The sequence below is a fragment of the Zootoca vivipara genome, chromosome 17, assembly GCF_963506605.1.
Source record: "Zootoca vivipara chromosome 17, rZooViv1.1, whole genome shotgun sequence".
NCBI lineage: Eukaryota > Metazoa > Chordata > Lepidosauria > Squamata > Lacertidae > Zootoca > Zootoca vivipara.
The window spans coordinates 26,631,455-26,658,124 of NC_083292.1; the positions used below are offsets into that span (position 1 = coordinate 26,631,455).

Sequence of the window (26,670 nt, forward strand, 5' to 3'; positions counted from 1 at the left end):
CTATTGATTTATTGGTTTGTTTGTTGCCTTTATAGGATATTCTGTTTTTAATGTTTGATTATATATGCTGTAAGCCACCCAGGGTAGCTGGGCGGGACATAAATTAAATTATGATTACGATTATGTTGTTGTTGAATTAATTGAACCAAATAGGTTCAACTGGATTTTGAATAAATATACAATGAATAGCTGCTGCTTTGATTTTTTTACTGTGTTATTATCTTCCTTTGTGGGCTGTGCAAACTGCTATTCTGAAGGATGTTTTTAAGAGGATGGGGGGGTTGTGTGCTGGGTATGAGTTTATGGAACCAAGGGGCCATGGACCAAAAATGTTTGGAAACAGCCGGCTTAATCCATCACAGTTGTGCACCTTTATGGATCATCCCAGCATCCAACCGTCTGTTGCAATCTGTGCCCGTTCTTTGTCTAATCTTGCTTACAGGAGGCACAGAGAATTCTCATCCTGCTGTTGCTCTCCTCTCTTACAGCAAACTGATTTAGACTGGGGGCTTCTTGTGTAAACAACAACAACAACTCACAATGGTCCTCAACTACGGTTGTTGCACTCACTCAGCATCTCCTCTCTGGACAGGGCTTTCCCAGGGGGACTTCCCAATAATTGGTTAACAAATAATGAGTGCAACTTGGGGTGGGGAGAGATGCCATTTGGGTTTTCATGCAACAATAAGCTGTGCAATCGAAAAGTTATCTTGTGGGCCAGTGGGCGGTGCTATTCTCTTGCGCCAAGTGTGGAGAGAGTCCTCTCTTTCTGGGGTTTTTGGCCCACAGAGGATGCCTCCACCCCCTTGTGTCACATGAGAATCACAGGATCGTAGAATTGGAAGGCATCTTCTCATCTAGGTCGTCCCTGCAACGCAGGAATCACAGCTGGAGAATCTGAGACAGAATGCAAGAGGGGCGAGGGAAGTTGCTCAAGAAAAATGGGTTGGTGGTAGACGAATAGAAAGGAGGGCCTTCTTTGTATGATGCAAGATGAATTGATGGAATTTATTGCCCTAAGGTGTGGTGATAGTGTGGGCGGTTTAAAAGGGGGTGAGAGTATTGGATGCAGAGTAGGTCTAGGCTCCATGTTCAGAGAAAGCCTCCCACAGAATACCTTCACACTCTCCCTGGAAGTATCTGCTTGCCATAGCTGGAGACAAGAGTTATGTAAGAACATCAGAGGAGGCCTGGAGCTGGGATCAGGCTGAAGGCCCATTCTAGCCCAGCATCCTGTCCTCAAAATGGCCAACCAGATACCCACAACAGGAAGCCCATGAGCAGGACTCTCAGTGCAACAGCAACTCTCATTAGGAGAACATCTGAAGAGAAAGGACATGGTGCCCAGATATTTAGAATTTAGCACCCCTGGAAGCAGAGCTGACTGGAAAGTGAAAATCTGGCTCTGTGTAGTAGGAGAGAGAGAGCCAGCAATGGTTGTCCCAGGCAGGAACCCAAGTCTACTTCTCTGACATATTGTGTGGGGAGGCATTCAGTTGTGGGTCTCCGCGCTGCACACCCACGAACAGTTGAATCCCAAACAAATGTTTAAAGTGCTCAAACTTACGAGGAACATTCAAAAGGGTCCCTCCCCCACGTTACTCTGGACACGGAACACTGAGGTATAAAGTGCGACAGCGGATAAAATTCTCACCCAGGGGCTCTCAAAGGAGTCGCCGCCCGAGGGAGGTGGAACGAAGGTCTCTCAGAGAAACCGAAGCCACAGAGCGCCGCCAGAGAGGGCTCCATCATTGCTCCTTGGGCCGCTCCACCTCGGGGATGTTGCTCTGCAGAATCAGGGTAGTGCCGGAGGATCGGAGGAGGGCCATAGTGAAGGCAGCCACTAGTGCGAGGTTGCCCAGCAGGGCAGCTCCAAGGATGGCAAAAGTTTGGGTGAAGGTGGCCGCTGGGGCATGAGCGCTCAGCCAGGCCCGGCGCGAATGCAAGTCCCATAAAACAGATTCCAGTTGGAAATGGGTGCCCACGACAGCACAGATGTGGAAGAGCTGGTGGCTGTGTCCTGTAGTGGGGGGGGGAAGGGAGGTGGGAGAGAGAAGAGATGGGGAGGGAGGAGATAAGAGAAGATCAAGAGAAAGAAAATGGTTGTAACAGAAGAAGAGCTGGGGCTGGATAAAGCCAATGGCCCATACATTTTGTTCTCACAGTGGCCAACCAGATGCCTCTATTGGTCAAGCCCAAGAGCACTCTTTCCTCCTGCGGTTTCCGGCAAGTGGTATTCAGAAGCATTTCCTGCTTCTGACTTTGGACTTGATTAAGGTAAAGGTAAAGGACCCCTGGACGGTTAAGTCCAGTCAAAGGTGACTATGGGGTTGCAGCGCTCATCTCGCTTCTGGCCGTGGGAGACGGTGTTTGTCCGCAGACAGCTTTCTGGGTCATGTGGCTAACAAGACTAAACCGCTTCTGGAACAACGGGACACCGTGACAGAAACCAGAGCGCATGGAAACATCATTCCCGCCACAGCGGTACCTATTTATCTACTTGCACTGGTGTGCTTTCGAACTGCTAGGTTGGCAAGAGATGGGACAGAGCAACCCTGTCGCAGGGATTCAATTGTCTCCACCCCGGCCCACCCCTCTCTTACCAATGTAATCAAAGCGCCCAGGGGCCAGGCGCTCCGGCAGGTGGGAAGCGAAGAGGAAGCCAGTGAGGGCTGCGAAAAGAAGGTGGTAGAAGTAACCAGGGACGGAGTCATTCCAGGCACAGTCTTCACCAAAGCAGAACAAGAGCTGAAAGGCAAGGAAGTGGCATGAGTCTGCCAGGAAGGGTGGCTCTGGAAGGAAGGAACAGCGACACCATGCCAAAGGACAAAGCCACCTGCTTCCTGTGACACCATGAGCAAAGGAAAGAAATGAAGGCAAGAATTTGCAACTGCATGGCACAGCAAGACTTGGGTGTGGGGAGGCTCACCCCAAAAACTATTGGGACTAATCTGGATTATTGGTATGCGAAGGTAGAGGAAACTGCACATTCAGTCCTTAGAGGCCAAAGTAAAAGAATATATGAACGTAAGAACAGCCCTGCAGGATCAGGCCAATGGCCCATCTAGTCCAGCATCCTGTTCTCACAGTGGCCAACCGGGGAACCCAGCAAACAGCAGCTGAGCATAAGAGCCACACTCTCCCCTCCTGCAGTTCCCAACACCTGCTGTTCAGATGCATTATTGCCTCTGACTGGGAGGGCAGAGCCTAGCCCTTGTGGTTAGCAGCCATTGACAACCCACTCCCAGCAGAGCCCCCCACCCCACCCCACCCCGTGGCTACACTGCCCCCACCGTCAGCCTACCCTGTAGAACAACGGAATGTTGTCGAAGACGAAAGGGTAAGCAAAGGCTGTAGTCCTCAAGATCTTGCACAAAGAAGGACACTCCAGTTCCAGGAATCTAGACCGGGAGACCAATGGGAGGGGGAGGGAAAAGTTCTAATTAAAAAGTGGTGAAAACAGCCTATGAAGAAAAAATAGTCAGGGTAGGGTGGAGTAGCAGTTTTGAATCTCTGGCTTGAAACAGAGCATCTACATTAGGCTTTTAAACAGCCCCCTGGCGCTTCATCTACACGTCCAACAGGTAGATTGTGATCTACCAGTAGATCACTGGATGTCTGTGGTAGATCACTGCTAGATCACTGGCACCCCTAAAAAAAGCTCACCCCAAATTTTCCTGCTCCCTAAAAAAAGCTGAACAATGACCTGAAGCCCTAAACAAAAATGGGACTCCCTCCCTTCTAAAAGAAGCTCAACAAGTTTGACCTAAACCCCCCAAAACAGGGCTTCCCTTCCTTAAAAAACCAACAGTTTTGACCTGGACCCCCCAAAAGGGGGTAGATCACTCCCAGTTTTTAACTCTGCGAGTAGATCAGAGTCTCTTGGGAAGTGGCCACCCCTGATCTACAACAACCTTGTAAGAGGGCGGCTGCCCAGTTGGCACTGACCTCATGATGGGGGACTTTTCAGTGGTTGTTCCCCCAGCGGCGTAACTAGCCGTTTGGGTGCCGGGGTGGCGCATGCACCCTGACCCGGGGGTGGGACAAGCATCCCACGGGGGGCGGAGCAAGCTGCCCATGGGGTGGGGCTAGCCAAGGCAGAGTGTGCTGCACGGAGCCTCCATGGAGTCTGCTGCCGGTGGACACAAGCCCCACGCTGCCAATTCCCCTAGCCACGCCTCTGAGTTCCCCAGCTGCGGAATGCCCTCCCCAGCACAATGTGTCTGTCTCCATCACTCCGTGTGGTGTAGTGGTTGGAGTGTTGGACCAAGACCTGGGAAACCAGGGTTCGAATCCCCCACTCCGCCCCATGAAGTTCATGGAGTGGTGTTGGGACAGTCACTCACTCTCAGCCTAGCCTACCTCACAGGGTAGTTGTTGTGGAGATTAAACGAGAGGGAGAACCATGAAAGCCACATCGAGGGGGGGGAAACAGTGGGAAATAAACAACAACAACAACAACATTGAAAGCTTCTCAGAACAGGGCTGCCTTCAGAAACAATGAATGAATAAATATTAACTTGCAGGAGGAATTTGAAAACATTCCTGTTTGCCTTGGCACTTGGTGGCTGAAAGATACTGTTCCTAGCAACCTCAAGATCAGCGGCAGAAGGATGTTTTCAAATGTAATTGCTTGTAATGGTTTCATATTGTAATTGCTTTAAGAACATCTTGATCTGTTTTAGAAAGCTTTGGCTTTGTTTTTTTAATTCTGTATCTGCTGCCTGGGGCTCCTTGAGAGGTGTAATTTGTTGTTGTTGTTGTTGTTTTGTTGTTGTTTTAAATCGACATTCTGAAGACAGGCATTGATTAAGAAAATGGAGGCCTGCAGCCACGCAGCAAACTCAGGGCCAGGACGACTTAGGCTGCCACATAACCTAGAAGTAAACCCCATTGAAGTTAATGGGGCTTACTTCTGAGCAGACGTGAGTAGGATTCTTCTATAAACCTCAGTGCGCTTGCACAGGAGCAAGCCCTGCAGAATGCACCGGGACTTCTGCGGTCACGGAGCCACTGAATTGTAGATTTGGAAGAAACCCAACGGTCATCTAGTCCAACCCCCTGCAATTGTGTGAGCCAAAAGGCCCTCTCAGCCACAGACTTGCTGGAGGAATCCCAACCCCCACACTTTCAGTCCCAGAACTCCACCCTCACCTGAAATCAGGGTGGGTGGGTTGCACTTCTGCAGCTCAGATATGAGGCCAGGGCATAGCTGCCAAGTTATCCCTTTTTTACAGGGATTTTCCCTTATGCTGAATAGGCTTCCTCGCGAGAAAAGGGAAAACTTGGCAGCTATGGGCCAGGGACTTGTAATGTCCACCTGAATGAAGAGGGATCATTCAGGACCCTTGTCCCAGGCTTCTTTCGCCTGGTGATTTATTGTTTATTTTGCTTTCTTAACAGCAAAGGGACCCCCCCCATCCCAGGTATATGGTTGGTGATAGGGCAGGGCATCTCCATTTTCCCTTGTTCTCTTCCCACCCACCACCCACCTGCCACAAATCCCTCCTGTCCTATAACTGGTAACTTCTGTGTTTTTAAATCTACATACAAAACTATTTGCAGTTGAAGGTTACTTAATGATCTGGTGGCAGGTGAATATTACAGATATCCTGAGAGGATGATTTAACAGTGTTCTTGGTTTGAGCTGAAGTGGTTTTGGGGAAAGAGTGCCGCTTTTTAAACTCATATTTGCTAGCAAACATCAACTGCATAGTCTCACTCCCTGCTTGGTTTTTTGACAAGGTTCCCAATTATAGAAAGCGCTGGATCTGAAGCCATAGTTGGCCCATGGTTGCCTGGCTGGCAATAAGATCTTTAAAATAAACTGAGTTCCAAAATGCAGCCTTTTTTTTTTGAAATCTAAAATGCCACAACTTCACATCTGTGCAAGATACACTGTTTTCATTTCAGCTCTGACCTCGGCATGGCACAAAAGCCTTACCCAGTGTGCTTTTTTTCTTCAGGGGGCACCCAAGGCTATGCAATAACGGCACCTTCCCCCCCCCACCTCCACCCTGAAAAATGTTTAAAGTGTGGCACTTACGGTACAAACTTCATAGTGAGGAGCGGCTCCTTCCCCCCCCCTCAAAAAAAATAAAAAAATAAAAGCACTGGCCTTACTTACCGGGAGTAACAAGACAGGCTGGTGCAGATAAAGGAATTCAGGGCCGCCAGGGGGACAAAGCAGTGGTGCAAAGGGCCGTCCACCCAGACATCAGGCATTGCGTAGGCTCCGTATGTGATAGCGCAGCCTATAATAAACAGAGAAGAAACTTGCGCAACCTCTGTTGGAAAATTCAAGACAGATTAAAGGGAGTCCTTCTAACATGCAGCACACACAGTTAGCCCACGGAACTCCCTCCCACCAGTGACTTGAAGGCTGCCTCACCCAAACTGTAGAGGCTGAGCGCTCCGTAGTCCAAGAAGTAGCAGATGTGCCTGGCATGGGTGGACATGGTGCTGAATGTGTGGGCACAGCTGGAGGTGAAGGGGTAGAGGCAGACCAGAACCATGTAGGCCAGGAAGGGCCAGTTGTAGGTGTCATGCCAGAAGTCCAGGCAGTAGGAGAGCATCAGGAAGCGCCACAGAAAATACCTGCAAGGGGCAAAGGGCATCCAGGAGAAGGACAACGGCCCAGCGGTTCCCAAACTTTTTCAGCCCACTGTCCCCTTGGTTCCATAAACACATCCCCAGTCACCTTATCAAAAAAGCAATATTCAGAATAGCACTTTGCACAACCCAGTGAGGAAATCCGAAATCCGAAACAGGAACAATTAAATTGCAGGCTTGATTCAAAATCCAAGTGAAACTATTTAATCAGTTCAACAAAATTGATGAAGTTGATCCTGTGGTACTGTACCAGCTTTTCAAAGTCCGAAAGTCATTTACAGACCCTCCAAGCATCCCTGTTTTCCAGGGACAGTCCTGGATTTACAAAAGCCATCCTGGTTTCTGATTTTAATCCCAGGATGTCCTGCTTTTTTTAGGAAGTCCTTATTTTCATCAGAGAAATGTTGGAAGGTATGGAGTTATGTGACACACACACACCCCCAAGCCAAGGAGATAAGTAATTCTACACAGAACGTGGCTGAAAGACGCTGCAGACTTACCATGTTGGCAGAAAATGTGTCCAAATGTTGAGGGTTTCGTTGTTCAGCTGAAAAGTGCTGAGGACGCAATCCAAGGCAGAGCTTTTGGGGTGACGGTAGCCAGAGATGATCCCATCTTCCCAGAAGATCTACAGGATAGGATTTGCCCAATGAGTCAGTTTTGAGTTGCCAAGGCAGAAATTTAGCAGAAGTGAGGCCTGCATCAAAAGCTTTATTTAAGTGTCCCATCACCACAACTCTACCTGCGGCAACAGGCTCTCCTTAACTTCAGTTCTGTTAGTTCAGAGGTAGGGAACCTTTGGCCCTCCAGATGTTGCTGAACTACAACTCCCATCAGCCCTAGCAAGCATGGTCAATGTGGAGGGGTGATGGGAGTTGTAGTTCAGCAGCATTTGGAAGGTCAAAGGGTCATGTGTTAATTCATCAAGGGTCACCAATGCAGCACCCCCAGGCACCAGTGTGACCACCAGAACCCCCTTCGGCACCCAAAAAGGTTTCAGTAGATATCCCCTCAAAAATCCACAACTGCTTCTGTTTGCTCAGCTTCCCCTGCATTGAACATGTCCCCTTATACATGCCCACATTTCCTTGGGCGCCAAGAATGGATGCCCTCCCTCCCTTCTGCTCTGAACAGGAGAGGGGCAAAGAGCTTCTCTCTAAGAGTGAGGGTGGCAATGACTGCTGTAGCAATCTTTCACCCTGCTGACAGGAGGGCACAGCGACACCATGTTGTGGTCCTGCCTCTCTTTCTGCCCATTCAGATGTAGCGGCCCCACGGCAGCCATTTTGTGTTATGCCACTCCCGCAGAGCAGCCATTTTGTGGCTGGCGGCCACGGCACACTCTCCAAATTCCAAATGGGCCCCACTGGCCCCAAAGACTCTCATTTTACATCTTCCCTATTTCACATTTTAACAAAACACCCCCCGGGCCAATAACTACCTTCCATCCCATTCCCGGAGTCTATGAGCTGGGAAACGATCCAAACAGGAGGCTTTCGATTTGTTAGGCTGCATTCGCATGTAACGTGAAAATGCTTAGATTGCGGCCCTCCAGATGTTTTGGCCTACAACTCCCATGATCCCTAGCTAACAGGACCAGTGGTCAGGGATGATGGGAATTGTAGTCCAAAACATCTGGAGGGCCGAAGTTTGGGGGTGCCTGGCTTAGAGAGTTCACACTCTTTTAAGCACGACTTGGAACAGGCAGCCTTCAAACAGAGGACCACCCTGTGGCGGAAATTGAACCGGCCAAGGTGTGTTGATTTTAAGAGACCCTCCTGGAGAGAATCTAGTGGGGACTGGGTTGGGGGGAGATAGCCCCTACATCATAAACACTGGAAGGGTAATTTACTCACACGAGGTACTTGGTGGACCCTGAAGATCTGAGGCAGCTTTATTGTAAGCATTTCCAGTCACAGTGCACGGGATTCTCTTGGAGATGTGTTTTTAAAGGCAACTCTGCTTGTGGGTGGAGATTTTGCTAAGTGGTCCTGGGCAGCTGTAGTCCACAACCCCCTTCCTCCAGGTAGCTCTGGAGACGGGGATGGGGGTCAACATTTGTCTCCTAAAATGACAAAGGAAAAAGGAGGATGGGTCCAGGGGATATACATATATATCCAGGTACTGGGGGGGGGAGAGAGGGAGAGGGGGAGAGAGGGAGAGAGAGGTGTGAAAATTCACCCAAGGGGCGAAACAAAAGTGTTCAGAACCCAGGAGATTCTGTCACCAAACATGGAGCTAGAGAGTTTGTACGATTGAGGTCCTCCTAGCCTTAGGGCGGCAAACAATAACCTCGCAATCAACTTCAACAATAAATAAATAACACACACACACAATTGGTTTTACATAAATTTATACACAATAACTTTAACCTTTCCCCAACATAAAAATAAAAAAGGTTCTTTCAAACCTTCGGACCTCCTCCCCTCCCTCCATGAGTTCCATTTCCCCCCCCAAAATAAAAAAAATCTTTTTTTCCTGCATCTTTTGCCATTATCCATCTATTATATAATCATAGTTACCAAAATTCATTTCACATTACAAGTGTCAGTGTATCCCGGCCAATAATTTTAACTGTCTACAGTGGTCTTTTAAGTATATTAAGAAGTTGTCGATAAATCGATAAATAAAACAAAATAAACCAACATCATAAAATTAATAAACAGTCACAAATAAAACAGGGAGCAGAAGCAGAAATAGAATCATTAGAATCGTAGGGTTGGAAGGGCCCCCCAAGGGTCATCCAGTCCAACCCCATGCAATGCACAGCTAAAGGATCCCTGACAGGTGGCCACCCACCCTCTGTTTAAAAGCCTCCAATGAAGCAGAGTTCACCACCTTCCGAAGGAGTCACTTTCACTGGTGAACAGCTTGTATAAAGTGCCGCCACAGAGAATTGGGCAGAGAATTGTGTCCAGACATGAATGCAAAAACGGCAGCTGCCAGATGCACTTTGGGGGGGAGTGATTCCAAAAGGCTGTGGGACCCCCTTCCCTTCCAGCTCCAGCGACTGCCAAACTCACTCTGCCAGGGGACCACCTAGAGGCCTTCCAGCTGTTCCTGTTTTCTGGCAATTCAGCACCTGGGAGAGCTTCAAAAGCACTTCTTAGGCATCATCTTGCTGCAAGCCCTAAAACAGCCCACTAAGGCAGGCCAGCAACATGACCCCCAGCCAGCAAATGCCAAAAAGCCAAGCCCAGGGGAATAGTTGTTTATGAGGTCACGGCAGAGACCAAGGGTTCTCTGAGGGTTTCCTGATTTACAGAACAGGAACACTGATATATCATAGAATCATAGAATCATAGAGTTGGAAGAGACCACAAGGGCCATCCAGTCCAACCCCCTGCCGAGCAGGAAACACCATCAAAGCATTCTTGACATATGCCTGTCAAGCCTCTGCTTAAAGACTTCCAAAGAAGGAGACTCCACCACACTCCTTGGTAGCAAATTCCACTGCCGAACAGCTCGTATGTCTCTCCCTTGCAAACAATTTGTCCAGTTTAGAGATATTTTGGTGAGGGTTTGCTACTGAGTGTGTCAGTCTTTGTCCCCCATTCAGTGCAATGGCCAGAAGCTTCTGAAGTGTGTGTTCATGTGTCACAATGCTCCACAACAGAGTCCTTAACTCATCATTTTCTAAGCTTCATAAAACTTTTCAAGTCACATTGGATCTGTTTCTCCTTTATTGTGCAACCGCTGCAGATCACACATAGGCAGAAACAGAGGTCACAGCCCAAGGTCACCCAGTGGTTGAGGAAGGATTCGAACTCTGGTCTCCAAAGTCACACTCTGAAAAGCCCTCGTCTATTTTTCTGTCCATCCAAAGAAAGGGATGCTTGGCAGGGTGGGAGATTTCTCATCACTACAGCACACTCTCTAAACCACTGTCCCAAGACGATTTACACACAGAATAATTAAAACAATTAATGCACACACACACACACACACACACACACACAAAACCCAGCAATTTGCAGTGTTGCACCCCACCCCAATCTCTAAGCAGGGTGAGATTCCAGGGGTTCAAGGCAGCTTTGTGTTGTTTCCTTTTGGCAATGAGGCACAGCAGAGACTGTGGTGTCTTTATCTATATATATATATATATAAATGTAAAATGTGCATGTTTGTGGGTCTCCACTTTTCTCTGAAACCGCTTGACCGATTCTATTGAAATTTGGACACAACGGTCAATTCTAATACGCGAGTGTTTGCATAACCTTAGATTGTACAGATCTCACACCTGTCACAGGTAAAAACGTGATTTTGTCAAAAAATAGCGCCCTCCAGTGGACATCAAAGGAACAGACGCCATATCCTTTTGTGTACCAATAGCCCCTTAATCCCGCCCCTCCTCCTCCTACCTCCCCATCGAGGCCTCTCCAGAACCGCATATTGCCGAGAGCCAGGCCAGGCCATGCAGGCCCCACCACCGACGGAGGCGATGCCCCGAGAACCAGGCCAACCCGGGAGACCCTACAACTGATGGAAACGATGCCACGAGAACCAGGCCACCCGGGAGACCCCAGCCTGGCTCGGACCCCCACGCCGCTTCCATCCCACGGAGGAGTGTCCAGGTAAGACGCGACATGTCGGACCCCGGCTCCATAACTTTACACCATGGCGACTTGCCCCATTAAACCCCGCACATAACTCCCACCTCAGGAACCACTGAGCCACAGCAATGCATGGCCGGGTACAGCTAGTGCTATATAGTTTATTTACACATACATGCAACCTGAGTCTACGGTGGTTGGGTTCATAGCATTAATACCCCAAAAAGGGTCTTGTTTCTCCCATAGCTACAGCCTTGGATTCAAACAAAAACCAAACATTGCTCTGCCTCTCTGCCTTCTCCCAGCTTGCTGCTTTCCCTCTAGCACACATCACTCTCAACTCTCACTATGTATGCCTTTCTAACTACCTGTGAGTTGAGGGATTTGCCAACTCACACAGAAACTCTTTCCTTTGATGACCCATCATCCAGGCGATTGCCTCACCCAGGAGCTACCCTGGCTTAAATTTTGACTCTTGCTGAATCCAGAGGTTAGAAGGGTCTCAGCGTACAGCCTACCTCCCCACCCCAACGGATAACAATAGCAAGCCTAAAACTCTAAGAAGTGGACACTTCTGGTAAAGATCCATTTATCCAGCTGGGAAAAACCTGTCAGAACAGAAATATCTTCGACTGTTTCCTGAAAATGTGGGGTGCTGTTCCACAGGACACCCTAGAAGTTTGGAACTTGCAAAGGAGACTCTCTGGCAGACTGCAGTGATCTATTGGGTACAGAAGGGGGTAGCATCCAAAGCAGGGTTGTTAATGAGGGCAGGATGTCCTGGTCCGGTCACACCAGGATGCCACCAGATACAAAACAGCTTCTGGACCATTTCCAGGCCCAATTCTGTGTGTGAGCTTCAACCTTTGACACCCTAACAGCATGGAATTGGTCGGTTTTACTGCTTTTATCTCTGCTGAGGCGCAATTTAGACAGGAAATGCATTTATACCATGTTGTGTTTTAAACTCTGTCGTGTGTGTGCCCCCCTGGAGAAGATCAGAGTTATGGGGAGGCGGAGAAATATGGGAAATAAATAATTGAAGCCAGATGCATTGTGCAAGAACACAGCACAAAACCACAAGATGTAATAAAACAGAGATAGGGTCATCAGATGGTTATTTAGTTATAGTACTTGAGTTGTTGCACAAAGGACTCCTAGTCACTTACAGTCTGTTTAAAAACATGAACACAAATGCATTATAATGCTGACACATTCACACATGCAGTCCAGAAAAATATATACGAAACATCACTCTTTTCATCTGTCATAATAGCAGCAGGCAGTTTTGGCCACACACAAGCAGCATAGGACATAGAGTCACAGCGTACATTTAAATCCCAAATAATTATGGGAACTGAAGTTTGTTGAAGGTACTATGAATTGTAGGTCTGTGAGGGGAACTACAGTTCCCAGGATTCTCTGGGGGAAATCATGCACTTTCAATGTGTGGCTCTGCCTTAAAGTATCATCACTGGAGTCTATGAAAAATCTGGTGGGGCGGGGGGGGGTAAAGTTTTTTTAAGGCTCTGAAAAAATGCCAGTGAATGCCCAAGGCTTACCTTACTGGCGAAGAGCAGACCCTCCAAGTGTCCTTGTTTTCCAGGGATGTCCCTGATTTAGAGAAGCCGTCCCAGTTTCTGACTGGATCCCAGAATGCCCCGCTTTTCCTTAGGACGTCCCTATTTTCATCGGAGAAATGTTGGAGGGTATGGAGTTATCCAATCCCCGAGCCGTCTGAAGGCAATTCTGTATAGGGAAGGGTTTTGTTTTTTAAAGGTTTAATGTTCTATTGTGTTTTTATATATTTTGGAAGCTGCCCAGATTGCTGGGGCAACCCAATAAGATGTGTGGGGTATAAATAGTAAAATTATCATTATGGAATGGGACGTCCCAATTTTCATCGGAGAAATGTTGGAGGGTTATGGGAGAGCATTCTACAGATGGGGAGTGGCCCCTGAAAAGGCCCTCTCCCTTGCCATCCCCTTCCCGGCCTCCCTCAAAAATTGGACCCAGGGATAAAACAGAATAATCAGACAGAAAAACAAAAGGCATCTGCTAAAACAAAGGCCTGCTGGATTTAAAAAAAAAAAGCTTGAGCCAGCAAAGAACAGCAAGAGAAGGACGTAACCAACCTCATGGGGCAAGGAGTTCCACAGTTCTGGTCCATATAAAGCGCTGACCATCTCTATTTTGACAATGGGGGTGGTGGAATGGGACACGGAGTTGTCCCCCAGTTCCCCCTCCAGAATCTTTTCCCTTTCAACCAAGGAGACCTTTCATTCACAGGGGTGGGGAAAGAAATCTCTCCCCCCCCCCCGCCCCGTTTTTCCACAAACTAGAAATCAAGTTCTCTTTTGTTCCTTCGCACAAGGCCACCATTGACAGCTGAAGGCCCTCGGAGTCACATGGTTGACCACAGAGAGGAGTCAAGGCAAAACGATGAAGGCTTTCGGCGGGGATGGAAATAAAAGATTAATTACTTCTTTGTAACCAACCCAGACAAACAGATTCCGAGGAAAAACCCGCCGGGAAGATGGGAGGGCACCCAAAGCGCCAAGGTCAGAAGGGGTTCCCTCCCCCACCATCTCATTATCCATTTTTCCAGTTTGGCAAAATGTTGCATCCAATAAAAATCACCGGTTGTGCTTCCCCCCGTCACCCCACCATCCCAAACACTCCTCCTCTTCTTCCACCCTTGCCCTGCCTCTCTCCCTTCCTGCTTTCTGTCCAGTGTGTGCCAGCCACCACTGGGCTCCCTTCTTGCTGAGAAAGACCCAAGCCAAGGTTGAATTCTTGGGAGATAAAATCACCCTTTCCATCGTTAGAGCAATATTTTTTTTGAAGCGTGGTCTCAAAGGCGTGATGGGTTTGGGAGCTGGGAGCAGCAAGGAAAATGAACATCAGGAGATCCCTCCTGGATCAGCCCAGTGGCTCACCTAGTCCAGCATCCAGTTCTCACAGTAGCCAACTAGGTGCCTGTCTAGCAGGATTCGGGCACAAGAGCCCTCTCCTTTCCTGTGGTTTCCAGCAACTGGGATTCAGAAACACTACTGCCTCTGACTGTGGAGGAAGGGCAGAGCCATTGTGGCCATCAGACATTGACAGCCATGAATTTGTCCAGTACTCTCTTAAAGCCATCCAAGCTGGTAGCCATTGCTGCCTCCTGTGGCAGGGAGTTCCATAGTTTAACTATGTGCGTCTTTTTTCTGTCCTGAATCTTCCAACGTTCCAGTTCATTGGATTTCCACACATTCTATAAAGAGAGGGATAAAACCTTTTTTTTCTATCCTCTTTCTGCCTGCCATGCCAAGCATAATTATATAAACTTCTACCATGTCACCTCCTGCTTGCCTTTTCTCTATACTACAAAATCCCAACGGCTGCAACCATTCCTCACAGGGGAGTCGCTTCATCCCCTCAATCATTTTGCTTGGCCATTTCTGAACCTTTTTCCAACTCTACAATATCCTTTTTGAGGTGAGGAGGCCAGAACTGCACACAATATTCCAAATGCGGTCATACCATAGATTTCTATAACGGCATTATGATACTGGCAAGTTTTGCTTTCAATTCCTTTTCTAATGATCCGTAGCATGGAATCTGCCTTTTCTACAGCCACGGCACACTGGGTCAACATCTTTACTGAGCTGTCCACTATGACCTCAAGGTCTCGTTCCTGGCCAGTCCCCACCAGTTCAGACCCCATGGATGCATATGTGAAATTAAGATTTATTTATTTTTTTGCCACAACATGCATCACTTTACAGTGAACATCATTTACCACTCACCCACTTTGGGGAGGTCCTTTTGGAGCTCTTTGCTGTGGGATATTGCAGTCAAATATAACTAGAAAGCTTAGGGGTAGTTAACGCATGAATGGGTTAAAACCATGGAACCGTATTCCTAGACTCAGGTCATACCGCTTCACCTCCATTGAAGAAGGAAGTGAAGCCTCCTTTGTTTACTCTCTTGTACTATGTGAAGCTCACCAGGCAACACGTATGAGCTTGACTACTTCAAGCCCAGACTGCATGCTCAGAAGTATTTATTGGTATTTCACAACCCAGTAATTTTCTACCTGTGTTCTTATTGCTGCTGCATGGAATAGCTTATGAATGTGACCTTTGGAGTTTGTAAGTAAAGCATTTAAATTTACTAAATAGCCCCAAAGCAGCTGCAGGCCCAAGTTTGGGAAACACTGGTTTAGGGAAAGCCCACCCAGAAACGTAGAAGTGGCATGTGCTTTATTTCTGTTTACCTACTGTTGATTCCCCCCGCTTGACAAACCAGAAGTATATAAATTTTGTTAAATAAATAATTCCCACCAGTAGTGCTCAAGGCCTGAGACCCCCCTCCCCACACATCGCATCCAATGGAGCCATGCACTTAAAGAACCCCAATAAAATTATCCCCAAGTCCTAACACCCCTGTGGAAAACAATAGTTGCTTTGAAACCCAACAATGAGCTTCGTATCTCTTTTGGATTTACCCAACACACGCATCTGGCACAGGCGAGGTTTTAAGGAGGTATTTGGCAATTAAAAAAAACCAAACCCTTGAAAAATATAATAAAGCCGGCTTTCTCAGGCAGCAAAAGCTTTTTTAGTGCTTAAGAGATTTTCCATATTCAAAAGCACTTAGCAGACATTAGCTAATTGAAGCCACCCGCCTTCCTTTGAAGAACAAAACAAATCCCCTTCCTCCAAGATAATCACTGCAAATGATGCTGTGGGCTCCAGATTCTGCATTCATAAAGAGCCCGCTGGATCAGGCCAATGGCCCATCTAATCCAGCATCCTTTTCTCACAAGACACTTGTAGAAAACTTGCAAGCAGGACCCAGGCATGGCAAGAGTCCTCTCGCCTCCTGCAGCTTCCAGGCTTCAAGAAGCATTTCTGCCTCAAACTGTGGGAGCAGAGCACCGCCACCGTTTAGGGGTACTCTCATTTTGACTCAAGAAAATCGCCATTTTATAGTTCAAATTGGGGAAAATAAATACAGTGGTACCTCCGGATACAAACTTAATTCGTTCCGGAGCTCCGTTCTTAACCTGAAAAAGTTCTTAACCTGAGTTACCACTTTAGCTAATGGGGCCTCCTGTGACCGCCGCGCGATTTCTGTTCTCATCCTGAGGTAAAGTTCTTAACCTGAGGTACTACTTCCAGGTTAGCGGAGTCTGTAACCTGAAGTGCTTGTAACTCGAGGTACCACTGTACAGTAAATGGACAAAAGTACAAAGATTCACAAAACGTTTAGGGGTATGCATACCCTTGCATAACCCCAGAATAAAAGCACTGGTCCTCTCCTCCACAAATGTGTCTACAGTACTGTAATTCTCTCCTAAAGCCACCTAGGACCCCCCACTCCTAGGTTTTTCAATCATAGAATTGTAGAGCTGGGAGGGACTCCCCAAAGGTCATCTAACTCCAACCCCCTGCGCAAATCTGCTTTTATAGCTGTCACCAATTCCATGTTCTCATGTCATACATGTCATACAAACACACATGGGTATATGAAATACCCGGTGGTCCTCAACAGCTGGTCTGCAGCCCCAAGTCTCCCAGCTTCTCCTGGGGATCGCCGACGCTGCTAGCTGGCATTTGGGTGGGAGACACAAGGACCTCTTTTTCAACGGTAAAGGCAACAGTTTTGCTTACCGCAGTGCTTTTCATTCCTGCCATGCTGAGCTGGAAGCAAGTCTGCCTGTCCCCCCAAGTTTCTAGTCCATGTTAAGGAAAGACGAAGGAAGCCTAATGGCTGCGCAGATTTTCACCCACAAACATCCAACGTGGATATTTCCCTCAGGTGCTTACCTTGAGTTGACGCCAAGTCCCTCCTGAGTGATGGCACTGGCGTTATCCATACACACCGGTTTCTCATGCCTAGAAAAATCTGATTTTAGACTCTAACCCTCACTTTCTTCTTCTGTGTGAGATAAGGAGTGAAGGCTGATTCTGGCAGTTCCCAAGCAGGGCATGGGGATGACGTTCGTACCACCCCTTATCAGTTGTCCTCAGCATCTGGCCTTCAGGGCTGCGTTGCCTCTGAACATGGAGGTTCCATTTCCCTATCATTCATTTTTTTTCCTCCCCCTTCTCAGTTTAATCCCCACAACAACCCTGCGAGGTGAGGCTGAGAGGAATAGTGGCTGGTCCCATGGTTGCCCATTGAACTTCATGGCTGAGTGGGGATTTGAACCCTGGTCCCCCAGGTCCTAGTCACTTCCCCACCCCTGGCTCTTGTGGGTGATAACTATGAACAGTTATCTGCTCCCCCATGAGTTGTCCATCCCCCCCACTTTTAAAAACCCCAAGGCTAATGTCACATTTAACTATGCAGTTGTCTGAAATTATAGATCAATCACACCGTTGATTTATAAATTTCCGTCGTGCCATCCACTCCTCCACCCCTGTTATCTCCCCCCCAATCTAAAAAAACCCCAATAAGCCTTAGACTCTCCACACAGGGGAACTGCTCCAAACCCTCACCCACTCAACCTTCCCTGATAATTTTGGTTACTCCTTTCTGACCCTTTTGTGGTTCTAAAATAGCCCTTTTCTAATGGGATGATGAGCAGAACAGCAAACACTAGCTTTGAAATTTTAATGCTAGAGGAATCACACCAGGGACGCACAGCTGAAGCACAAAAAAAGCTCGGAGAAATCCAAATTCGGTACGAGCAGCCAAAAGTTAAGTCCTATTTCTAATTCCATTGGTCCACCTAAAAATGATATTCAAAACTTAGCAGCTGTGGCCAAGACATTATGGGAATGGAGGTTCCCTCTCTCCTGAGCTGGGCACAGCTGCACTGATCTGTATAGAAAAAATCCCAAACTCCCTCTCCTCCCAAAAAGTCGCACTATCTTCAAATTTAAGCCCATTTAGAGCTGGGTAAACTGAGGCTAAGGAATGGACGCAGGACCAGGCTAGTAGAGAGCAGGTGGCTTGATCTCCTCCTCCTTTTTCTCAACTCTGCCTACTAAAGTCCCGCTTCCTGAGATAACGGCTGGCTACGCCAGGAGCCTAAGGCCAGAATCATAGAATTGTAGAGAAGTAAGGGATCCCAGGGGTCATCTAGTCCAACCCCCTGCAATCACAGCTAATGAATTCCTGATAGACAGCCATCCAACCTCAGGCCGAGATCCACTGGGTCCAGAGAGCCAAGGCTGTGACGACCAGGCACATCGATGCGCCCGGAAAGATTTTCAGCTGCATCCTGAAAAACTTTTGACCAAGGCAAAGCTCAAAAGTTAGTTTTTTTTATTTTAAAAAAGTAACTCGACAGCTGGCACAGCAGGAAGGAGAGGAAGGAAACCACCGCCCAGGCGAGAAGAATGAAAGGCAGGCAAGAAGGCCGAGGAGGCTGTCAGTTACCTGCTCCAGAGAGGACGGACCCTGCGGGGCAGACCCCCCCAATGAACCGCTACCAGCACTCCATCTTGTCCGAGTTGCGGGGCCTGCAGCCTGGGCTCCAAGCGAGCTCAGTGTGTTCCTGTTTTCCCCCCTTAGTTTTTACTCCCCCCGCAGTCTTCTTTCCTAAGCTACATTCCTTGCCAGTTCTGGTGGCGGAGTGCCAGGCCGCCCTCCCCGTTGGCTGGAGTTTATGGGCGGAAGGGGAAGAAATGGGCCTCTCTCTCTCTCTTCGCAGAAGCCACCACCATCAGGAGCCAGAAATGCAACAAAAGAGCTCTCATTATTCCTCTCTCCTTCAAGGCAGAAACCGAACGTGTCTTTCTAAACAGGGGATCTGCAGCTGGAGGGGGGGGGCAGAGATGCAAGCCACAGCAGGTTCCTTGAGGACATTCGTTTTCAGGGTTAGGTTTTGGGGAGGGGGGTTAGAGAGAGCATTTCGGGAGGTCCCAGAGTTACAAAGCCAGGTGTCAAGCTGAGAGCCTTTTGCACCCAAAATTTCTGCTTCCAAATTTTTGAATTTTGAGAGACAATTCCCAGTGAAATAAGGCAGGCGTAACTGGGGACTGGAACTCTCCAATCCAAAATGTCCCATATTATGTAATTGAAATTGTAATTAAAAATTGTTATTATTATTACTCCTAGCCAGTGCAGTGGGGGTCCCTGGGAGTACTGCTCTTTCCTTTGGACCACATAAGCAAGGCACGGGGGGTGGGTGTCCTTGTCGTCTGGGCAGTCCAGGACCACCCTGCACACTGCCCAGGCTTGCACCCTCATTTTGGTGCTGCTAATGGAGCGGTTTGACTTCCCCCCTGGAGGTGCACTCCACTGTCTGTCGAGGCACATGGATGCCAACAAGTTGCTTTGCACTGTTTTTAATGTGTGTTCTAATATTGCAACTCATCTCGGGGACTCAAGAGGGTGAGACCGGCTTCACATTTCTGCTGTAGGGGCAATTAAGGATTTTTAAAGGGGTGGGAGAAGAAATCCCTTTTTTAAAAAAAATTGCGCACTGAACAAAATGTCTGTGGAACGTAGCCCTGACCCAGAATTCACAACCAGCTCCCTTCGAAGGAGGCTGGAAGATGTAACACAAAAGCCTCTTTCTGCTATTGTTGTGTGATCTGGGTCAGTTGACTGGGGAGACGGCTGTGGCATTCTGCAGTGGGCACAGAGGCTAAGTAAGTGATTTAAGGGCATCGCAGCAAGATGTGGAGCTCAGCGCTGAGAGAGCTCATTGTAAAAAGGCAGGCTTCGGAGCAAAATCTTGCAAGAGGAAAAGTGACCCAAGCGTTGGGATTTTTAAATTTAGAGAAACGGCAAGGAAGAGGCAACATGTTAGATGTTTATAAAATAATGGATGTCAAGGAGAAGGTGGATAGAGGTTTTTTGTTTTTTTTTTGCTATGAACACAGCTCGTGGACATCCAATGAAGCAGAATGTTGGAAAGTTCAGGATGGATAAAAGGAATTCTTCACACAGCACATAACCTATAGACCTCTCTGCCACAGGACACAGTAATGGCCAGCAACCTAGATGACTTTAAAAGAGGATCTGGCAAGTTCAGGGAGAAGGCGAAGGATGGCTACTAGCGGCGACTCTGTTCTGCCTCCACAGCTGAAGGCAGGAAATGCTTCTGAAAACATGAGGGAGGGAGGGTTCTGGGGCTCAGGTCCTGCTTGTGGGGTTCCCAGAAGGGGCCCCTGATTGGCCACTGTGAGAACAGGATGCTGGACTAGATGAGCTCCCATTGGGTTGACCCAGCAGCCAGGCTCCTCCTATGCTCTTGAAGTGCAACCAGCAGAGCTTATGGGAGAGAAGCTACCCGACACATCCCCCTTTTTCCAAGTGACAGGCATAGTGCTGGCTGAGACTGATGTGAGTTGTAGCCCAAAACATCTGGAGAGAATTAAGCTGGCCAAGGTTGGGCCAGATGAAGAGGTCGCAAAGCCAGAGTAACCGACACAGCAAGGATTAGCATAATGGCACAAAAAAACCCTATGATCTAGCAGGCGTTAGCTAGGGCCAAGTCCCACTGAAATAGTGTTCAAGTCATGCCTAACTTGGAAGCGCCACCGGGCTCCAGACCTGGTCTTGGTTGAGCTCAGCAAGCCTAAGTGCTAGAGCTGTTTCTGCTAAAACTTCCCAAATTAAAGTTGCAGGTCCATTTCAGTTACACGCAAACATGTTTCGAGTAAGGATGATCTGCCCCTCAAAAGCAACACAGGCTGCACATGCGCAAGTGCAGAAGGCTATCTGGACGCCACAGAAACTTGGCACACCCCCGTGCCTTAAAGAGGAAGTTGCATCTTGCACAGGGACACAGCATGCCTTAGAGCAGTGGTTTGTTTTTAAGCCCCATGGGAGTTCCACTTTGGTGGAAACCTAATTATGTTGCACATCTACATTTTCAGGGATTTTAAAGTCCTATCCACCCCTACTATAGGGTTGGGGCAGGAGTCAAGATCAGTGAATTGCGCAGATGCCACAAGCAGCCTTCCTATGGATGGGCAATTTGGACTCATGAGAACCTCTTTTTTTTAAAAGCTGGGCGTGGGCAAACTCTCTTGGGTATGCCCTGCTCGTTTCAGAAAAATTGCTCAACTGGAGAAAGAATAACTCTCTTTGTAGAGGGAGAGGTGGGAGGAAATCAAGGGGTTCCCCCCTCCCACCTTTGCCCCAATCACCTCCCCTATAACTCAGACCACATGAAGGCTCAAGAGAGACGCCAGCAAACCAGAATACAGGGAAGAGTTGGAAGCCATAAGAACATAAGAACCTGCTGGGTCAAGCCAATGTCCCACCTAGTCTAGCATCCTTCTCTCAAGTGGCCGAGCAGATACCCCAAAGGGAAACCTGCAAGGAGGACCCAAGCACAAGAGCCACCGCCCCTCCTCAGGCTTCTAGCAACTGGCATTCAGAAGCACTGCTGCCTCTATCTGTGGAGGCACAGCATAACCATTATGGCTATCGATAGCCCTCTCCTCCATGAAGTACTGTAGTACAATCCTCTTTTAAAGTCATGCAAGTTGGTGGCCATCTCTGCCTCCTGTGGGAGGGAGTTCCATAGTTCAACATCCAAGGCATCTTTGCTCAGTTGACCCAAGTTAGGGCGTGGGTTGTGTGGACCGCTGGTGGCCTCCCCCACCTCAACGGAACACACCACGGCAGGAAAAGAAGTATAGACGAATCCCTCCTCCCCAATAAAACACAAGTGACCACGGATAAAGATTTACAAACATCTTGCATTTTTATTAAGCCAGTCGATGTGTTCCAATCTTACATAGTGGAGGGCCGCATACCAGTAAGTCAGGGGCCAGTAAGTTCACATCTCTTCCTCCTCCTGCCCAACTCATACTGAGAAGAGCTTTAGATGGATGCTCAGATATGGCTCCTGGCCACCTTTAGGACTGCAGATCTCGTAACACGCCTCTCCCTCCCACCGACTTTTGAACTCCCCACGCTTTTCAGAGAAGCTGCAGTTTGGGCCACACCCCACACCGTTTCTGCTGTAGTCCAAGTCTTTGGAAGCAGCCAGCTCTGGTGCGCAAACTGGCATCAGCGGCAGCTCCCCCCCCCCCAATTTCTCTCCTGCCACCAGTTTTCCCAGCCAGAGAATCTCGGCTGAATTTTTTTCTCCCTTTCTAGATGCAGAGAACACACACACACACACACAACATTTAAGGAACAGAGTTAAGCGATGGAAGCAGGAAGAAAAGAACTGGAGGGCTATTTGGCACAGCCTACAAGGGCATCTACAGAATTCAAACCCATGTTTCCACCCATGGCTAATGTCCCACGTGAAACACACACACACACACACACACACACACACACACACACACACGCTTCTGATGACAGCCCAAAAGATCAGGTTTACTTGGGTGGATGAGCAGCATAAACCCCAATTTCTGGGAACCCATAAAATGTTAAGATGGATTTCCCACATGGTTTCTCTCTTCCTGCTTAGCCAGAGTTGTTGGGCCTTGCGAGTACAAATGAGACCTTACACATTTACCATCCCTTCTTCCTTCCGACAAGCCAGTCACAGACTCCCAACAAGTGAGGCCGGAAAGAGGGAACTTTTTTAAAAAGAGAGAAAATCCAACCAGAATGCTTTACTGCTTACTAGGAGTTAGGCTACACTGCAGAGATGGTCTAAAGGTGGGTGCGATACTGACAGTGTAGCCCAAACAAGATGTTTCAAAATCCCTTTACTCCTCCATCCACGAGGAAAACAAAGGCCTCCCCCCCCCCAAAAAAAATCAGCATCTGCTGCTGAATGTTTGATGGGTAAACAGGTTGGATTTCAAAGCTGAAGGCCACGGGGGCTGCTGTTGGAAGCCAGGTAGGGTGCCGACAGAGGTGGTTGCATATTTGGCAGGATATGTTTCCTCAACAGCAATAGTAATATAATAATGATGATAAATTTCCACACCAAACCCTGCTTCCAAAAGAAACAAGGCTCCAGGCTTGAAATCCCCACCTTTTCATTTTCTTTAGATCAGCCTGGACATCCTTGGCAAGAGTTAACTATTAATCCCCCCCCCAAAAAAGTGCTTTTTGGGGGATTCATTTATAATTTGTAATCTAATTTTTAACTTCTCCAAAACAGTGGCCCAACAAACAGCACACGCACACACACACACACACACACACACACACACACACACACACTGCAGAAAATGTACAGAAGTACTTTTTTTGGAAGCTCTTTCAAGAGTTTTGGTGGGCCATCTAGACCTCGTCCGATACTCCTTCAAATCCTCCAATACCTATTTGCTCTGACAGTCCAGCTCACCATTTCTGTAAAATCCCTGCTCAATTCACAAAAGGTCCACCTGCACCTTCCCCAGCTGCAGGAGGAGCAAGGGGCAAAGAGAGGCTCTGCCAAACTATGCCCTGCGGGAGAGGAGCATTCAACTGCCTGAACTTCAGAAGGGCAGGATTCTTCCCACAGCCAAACCCTCAGAGAATCCTTATTTACTTGTTTCTCAAGGTACAAAGAGGACTTCAGTGCTGCAAAAAGTACCTTACACTGCTGGGGGGCTGCACTCAGCTTGCAGAACTACACACACCCTTCTTTTTAAAAATCCCCATTTTATGTCGAGTCATATCACTCAGGTAACAACTCCATTTCTTGATTCCACTGCCTCCTCCACCAAGGCTAAAACTCGCCCCTCACAACTACAAAGTGGTCTAGTTTGCTGGTATTTCTGAAGTCTGCACATGCTCTTGTGTACCTTCCTCTCCTCTCCTTGGCCCAGTTTGTATCATGGAAGCTCAAACAGAAAATGAAGTGGCTTTTCTCTCTCTCCCCCTGTCGTCTGCTTCGCCATTTCGAGCAGAACAGCCCAGAATCCCTTAAAAAACAAAAAACAAAACCCAAAGCAAAATCAAGAAGGATCAAGTGAGCAATAAAACAAAAACCTTTGTTTTCGGTGTATCCTCTTGGAAGCAGATGATTGGACTCGTGTTCGGTTGCTATTTTGAGGGTGCTAGGATGGCTTAAAAATTACAAAGCACGTGGCAAGCCAGAGAAATCTAATTTATGGTTTCCAAAGGGTGGCGGCTGTGCTGTCGCCTTCCTGCCAAAGGTAGGAGCGTAACGGAAGCAGCAAAGAATTTAATCCTGGATGCCTTGTTAGGGGTGGGGAGAAGGACGCCTGGGAACAGCATAAAATGTTCGAATGTTTGGGGGCCAAACCCCAACCTTAATGGAAAACTCAAAAGCTTAAGAAACACAACGTGATTAAGAAGAGATCGAGAGAAGCAGGAGGCGAGGGCCAAATACAGAACCCGCAGAAAACCATCCAAGATGGCGGCACTGGATGGCCCACCAAGCCACCAGAGGCATCGCTGCCTAGGAGGAAACCACACCTGGCTCTCCCTTTCAGAGAAAACAAGAGTGAGGAAAGGTTGGTGGGGGAGGCCTGGCTGGCAACTCACCTATTTCCTATTGGAAGGGAAGTGGAATGTAGAAGGAAGCCCTCACAGGAAACTGCTTCCAAGCCCTTCCAGTATCTTCCCTTCCCAGAGGGTGTCAAAACCAGGCCTGGGGGTGGGGGGAGAGAGACTTGAGAGGTGTATAGGGCAAAAGCTTATTAGGCCCTGAGGTGGCTTCCCCCAGCCCCCTTAAGAAAAAGCTAGCTTCAAGAATAAATGGTTTGCCACTACCTGCATCTTTCCAACAGTGCCCCTTTGGCAGGCTCAACATAAAACACTGGCAAATGCGGAAGGGAGTCAGGTGTAGAGAACCCATTCCGGAACCTCAACAGTCAGACCTTAATTAACCCTTCCTGGTTTATGGTATTTCAGAGGAGGCAGAGAATATTGGGGGAAGGAAGGCCCCATGGCCCTCTGTGGCAAAGGGATACTGTCATGTTTCCTGCTTCTCCTGCAAAGCCCCCCTTCACTCCTCTCCAAAAACTCTGCACAAGAGCTAGGCCTTCATCCCTCCTACAAAAGCAACAAGGAGCCACAGAAAATAGGGTCTGTTTGTTTTTCAGGGCAAACCAAGAAGCCGAAAGCAACTCCAGTAGAAGGGCCACCATTTTCTAGTTACCTGTTGTCTGGTGAACAGGGGGATAGAAAGGGGAGGAAGGTGGAACAGCACCCATGCAGTCGTTTAACCCCAGGGAATGAAAGAGGAGAGCTGTAATGTGGGGTTTGCTTCCTCCCTGGCTCAAGCAGCGCAAGATGGTCTATGACACCACTCACAAAATGCAAGAAAAGCAAGGCGTGGGAAGATGGTGCGGTTTTTGGACAGGCAGAGTAGAGGGTGCAGGAAGGGAGGGGGATGAGGCCCACTGTTCCCTTTTCACAGCTAACTCTTCCCACCCCCACCCACAAGGAAATAAATAATGTTTTCATTCGGAAGCTTCTTATAGAGAGCTGTTTTGCTTTGCTGAGACAGGATCACTGTTCCCCTGCTACCTTGACATCTTTCAAACACTCAAGGGTGAAGAACCCTCCCGGTTTTGGGGGGAATGGGGAGAGTGACAAGGGGGGGAGAAAAAAACCAAAGAGGGGTGTTCACTAAGCATAAAAAAAGAAAAACACAATGGGGTGGGCGGAAATGGGGGGGGGAGGGAGCAAAATGTCCTCCTCCCCATCACCAGATTCTGAAAGAGCTTCCTGCAAATCCTGATCCCCTCTCTCAGGATCACCGGCTCTTTCGCAGTGTGGATCTGGTGGCAAAAAGTCACAAATGTTGTGTTTTTTGTTTCAAGCGTAGGCGACAAGCTGCCTGAAGGATCCTGGAGACGAGAAACCAAGCAAGCTTTTTGGAGATGAATGGAGCCCCTCCCACCCACCGCTCACACCCGCCCCCATCAGCTGGGAGAAAAGGAGACCACCTCTCCTCCATCCGGCCGAGATCCGTCTCTCTTCCCCAAGCGGCTGCGTGGTCTGCCACAGACTCCGCCTGTTTGGTGAGATGGGGAGGGAGGGGATGGCGGGGTTGTGGATGTGGGGTGGTGTATCGTGCACACGCCCAGCTGCTTGTTTTTCATGGATTGCTGCGGCGGCAGCTGCTTCATGTCCAAATATCGCCTGTGGTTTTGACTTCTTTCGTTCCAACGCTGTGCGTCCAAAGACGGGGAGACAGAGCTTCAACCAACCCAGCGGCTTCTCTCCCCTCAGCCCATTTCCTTCCACTGCTTGTAGAATTCCAGAACGTTCTTTATCTCGACACTGGCGTTGGCTGCCGCCTGGATCGCAGACTGGGGAAAGAACAAGGAAGTTGGGATCCAAATGCAATAAGGCCCTGGAGGGGAGGTACTGCTCTTTGTATCCTTCCCAGTAAACTCTTAGCTACCCATGGATGTAACCATCCTCCCCACCCTGAATCTTAGGCCTTTCTAGCCCCGAATTCTGTCTTCCAATAGTATCTGGGCAGCTGAATCCTGGGAAAATCACAGGCAGAGCATGATGGTGAAATTGCTCACTTGCTGCCAACAACAATTAAATAGCAAAAATAGAACCTTGCCTCCTGGCAGATTAACCAACTGCAAGCCTATCCCACCATGTCCCCAGTTACTTTCAACCAGTACTTTGCGCTCATCATGTGGCAATGAGTTCTGCAGGTATA

General features: G+C 48.3%; 2 protein-coding genes across 5 annotated transcripts in view; both read right to left on the reverse strand.

Moving 5' to 3' along the window:
* Positions 1-609: 609 nt before the first annotated feature.
* Positions 610-21,657, reverse strand: PAQR6 (progestin and adipoQ receptor family member 6). 4 transcript variants are annotated; one of them, XM_035097784.2, is made up of 8 exons: positions 18,543-21,657; positions 8,469-8,677; positions 7,113-7,240; positions 6,392-6,597; positions 6,128-6,254; positions 3,305-3,401; positions 2,604-2,748; positions 610-2,020 (listed from the first exon to the last, which is right to left on the reverse strand). In XM_035097784.2, the coding sequence occupies exons 2-8, from the start codon at positions 8,517-8,519 to the stop codon at positions 1,749-1,751; spliced, it is 1,026 nt and encodes a 341-aa protein (XP_034953675.1). In that variant the 5' UTR covers positions 8,520-8,677; positions 18,543-21,657; the 3' UTR covers positions 610-1,748. The 4 variants fall into 4 exon arrangements, with proteins under 4 accessions (XP_034953675.1, XP_034953672.1, XP_034953674.1 ...); XM_035097781.2 differs by having other exon boundaries at positions 6,128-6,287; XM_035097783.2 differs by lacking the exon at positions 18,543-21,657 and adding an exon at positions 16,982-18,532 and having other exon boundaries at positions 6,128-6,287.
* Positions 21,658-21,803: 146 nt separating this feature from the next.
* SMG5 (SMG5 nonsense mediated mRNA decay factor) overlaps positions 21,804-26,670 on the reverse strand; it is a 33,064-nt gene continuing 28,197 nt past the window's right edge. The window contains exon 22 of the mRNA XM_035097785.2: positions 21,804-26,302. Coding sequence (XP_034953676.2) covers positions 26,219-26,302 — 84 coding nt within the window. The 3' untranslated portion in view covers positions 21,804-26,218. The remainder of the gene's footprint in view (positions 26,303-26,670) is intronic.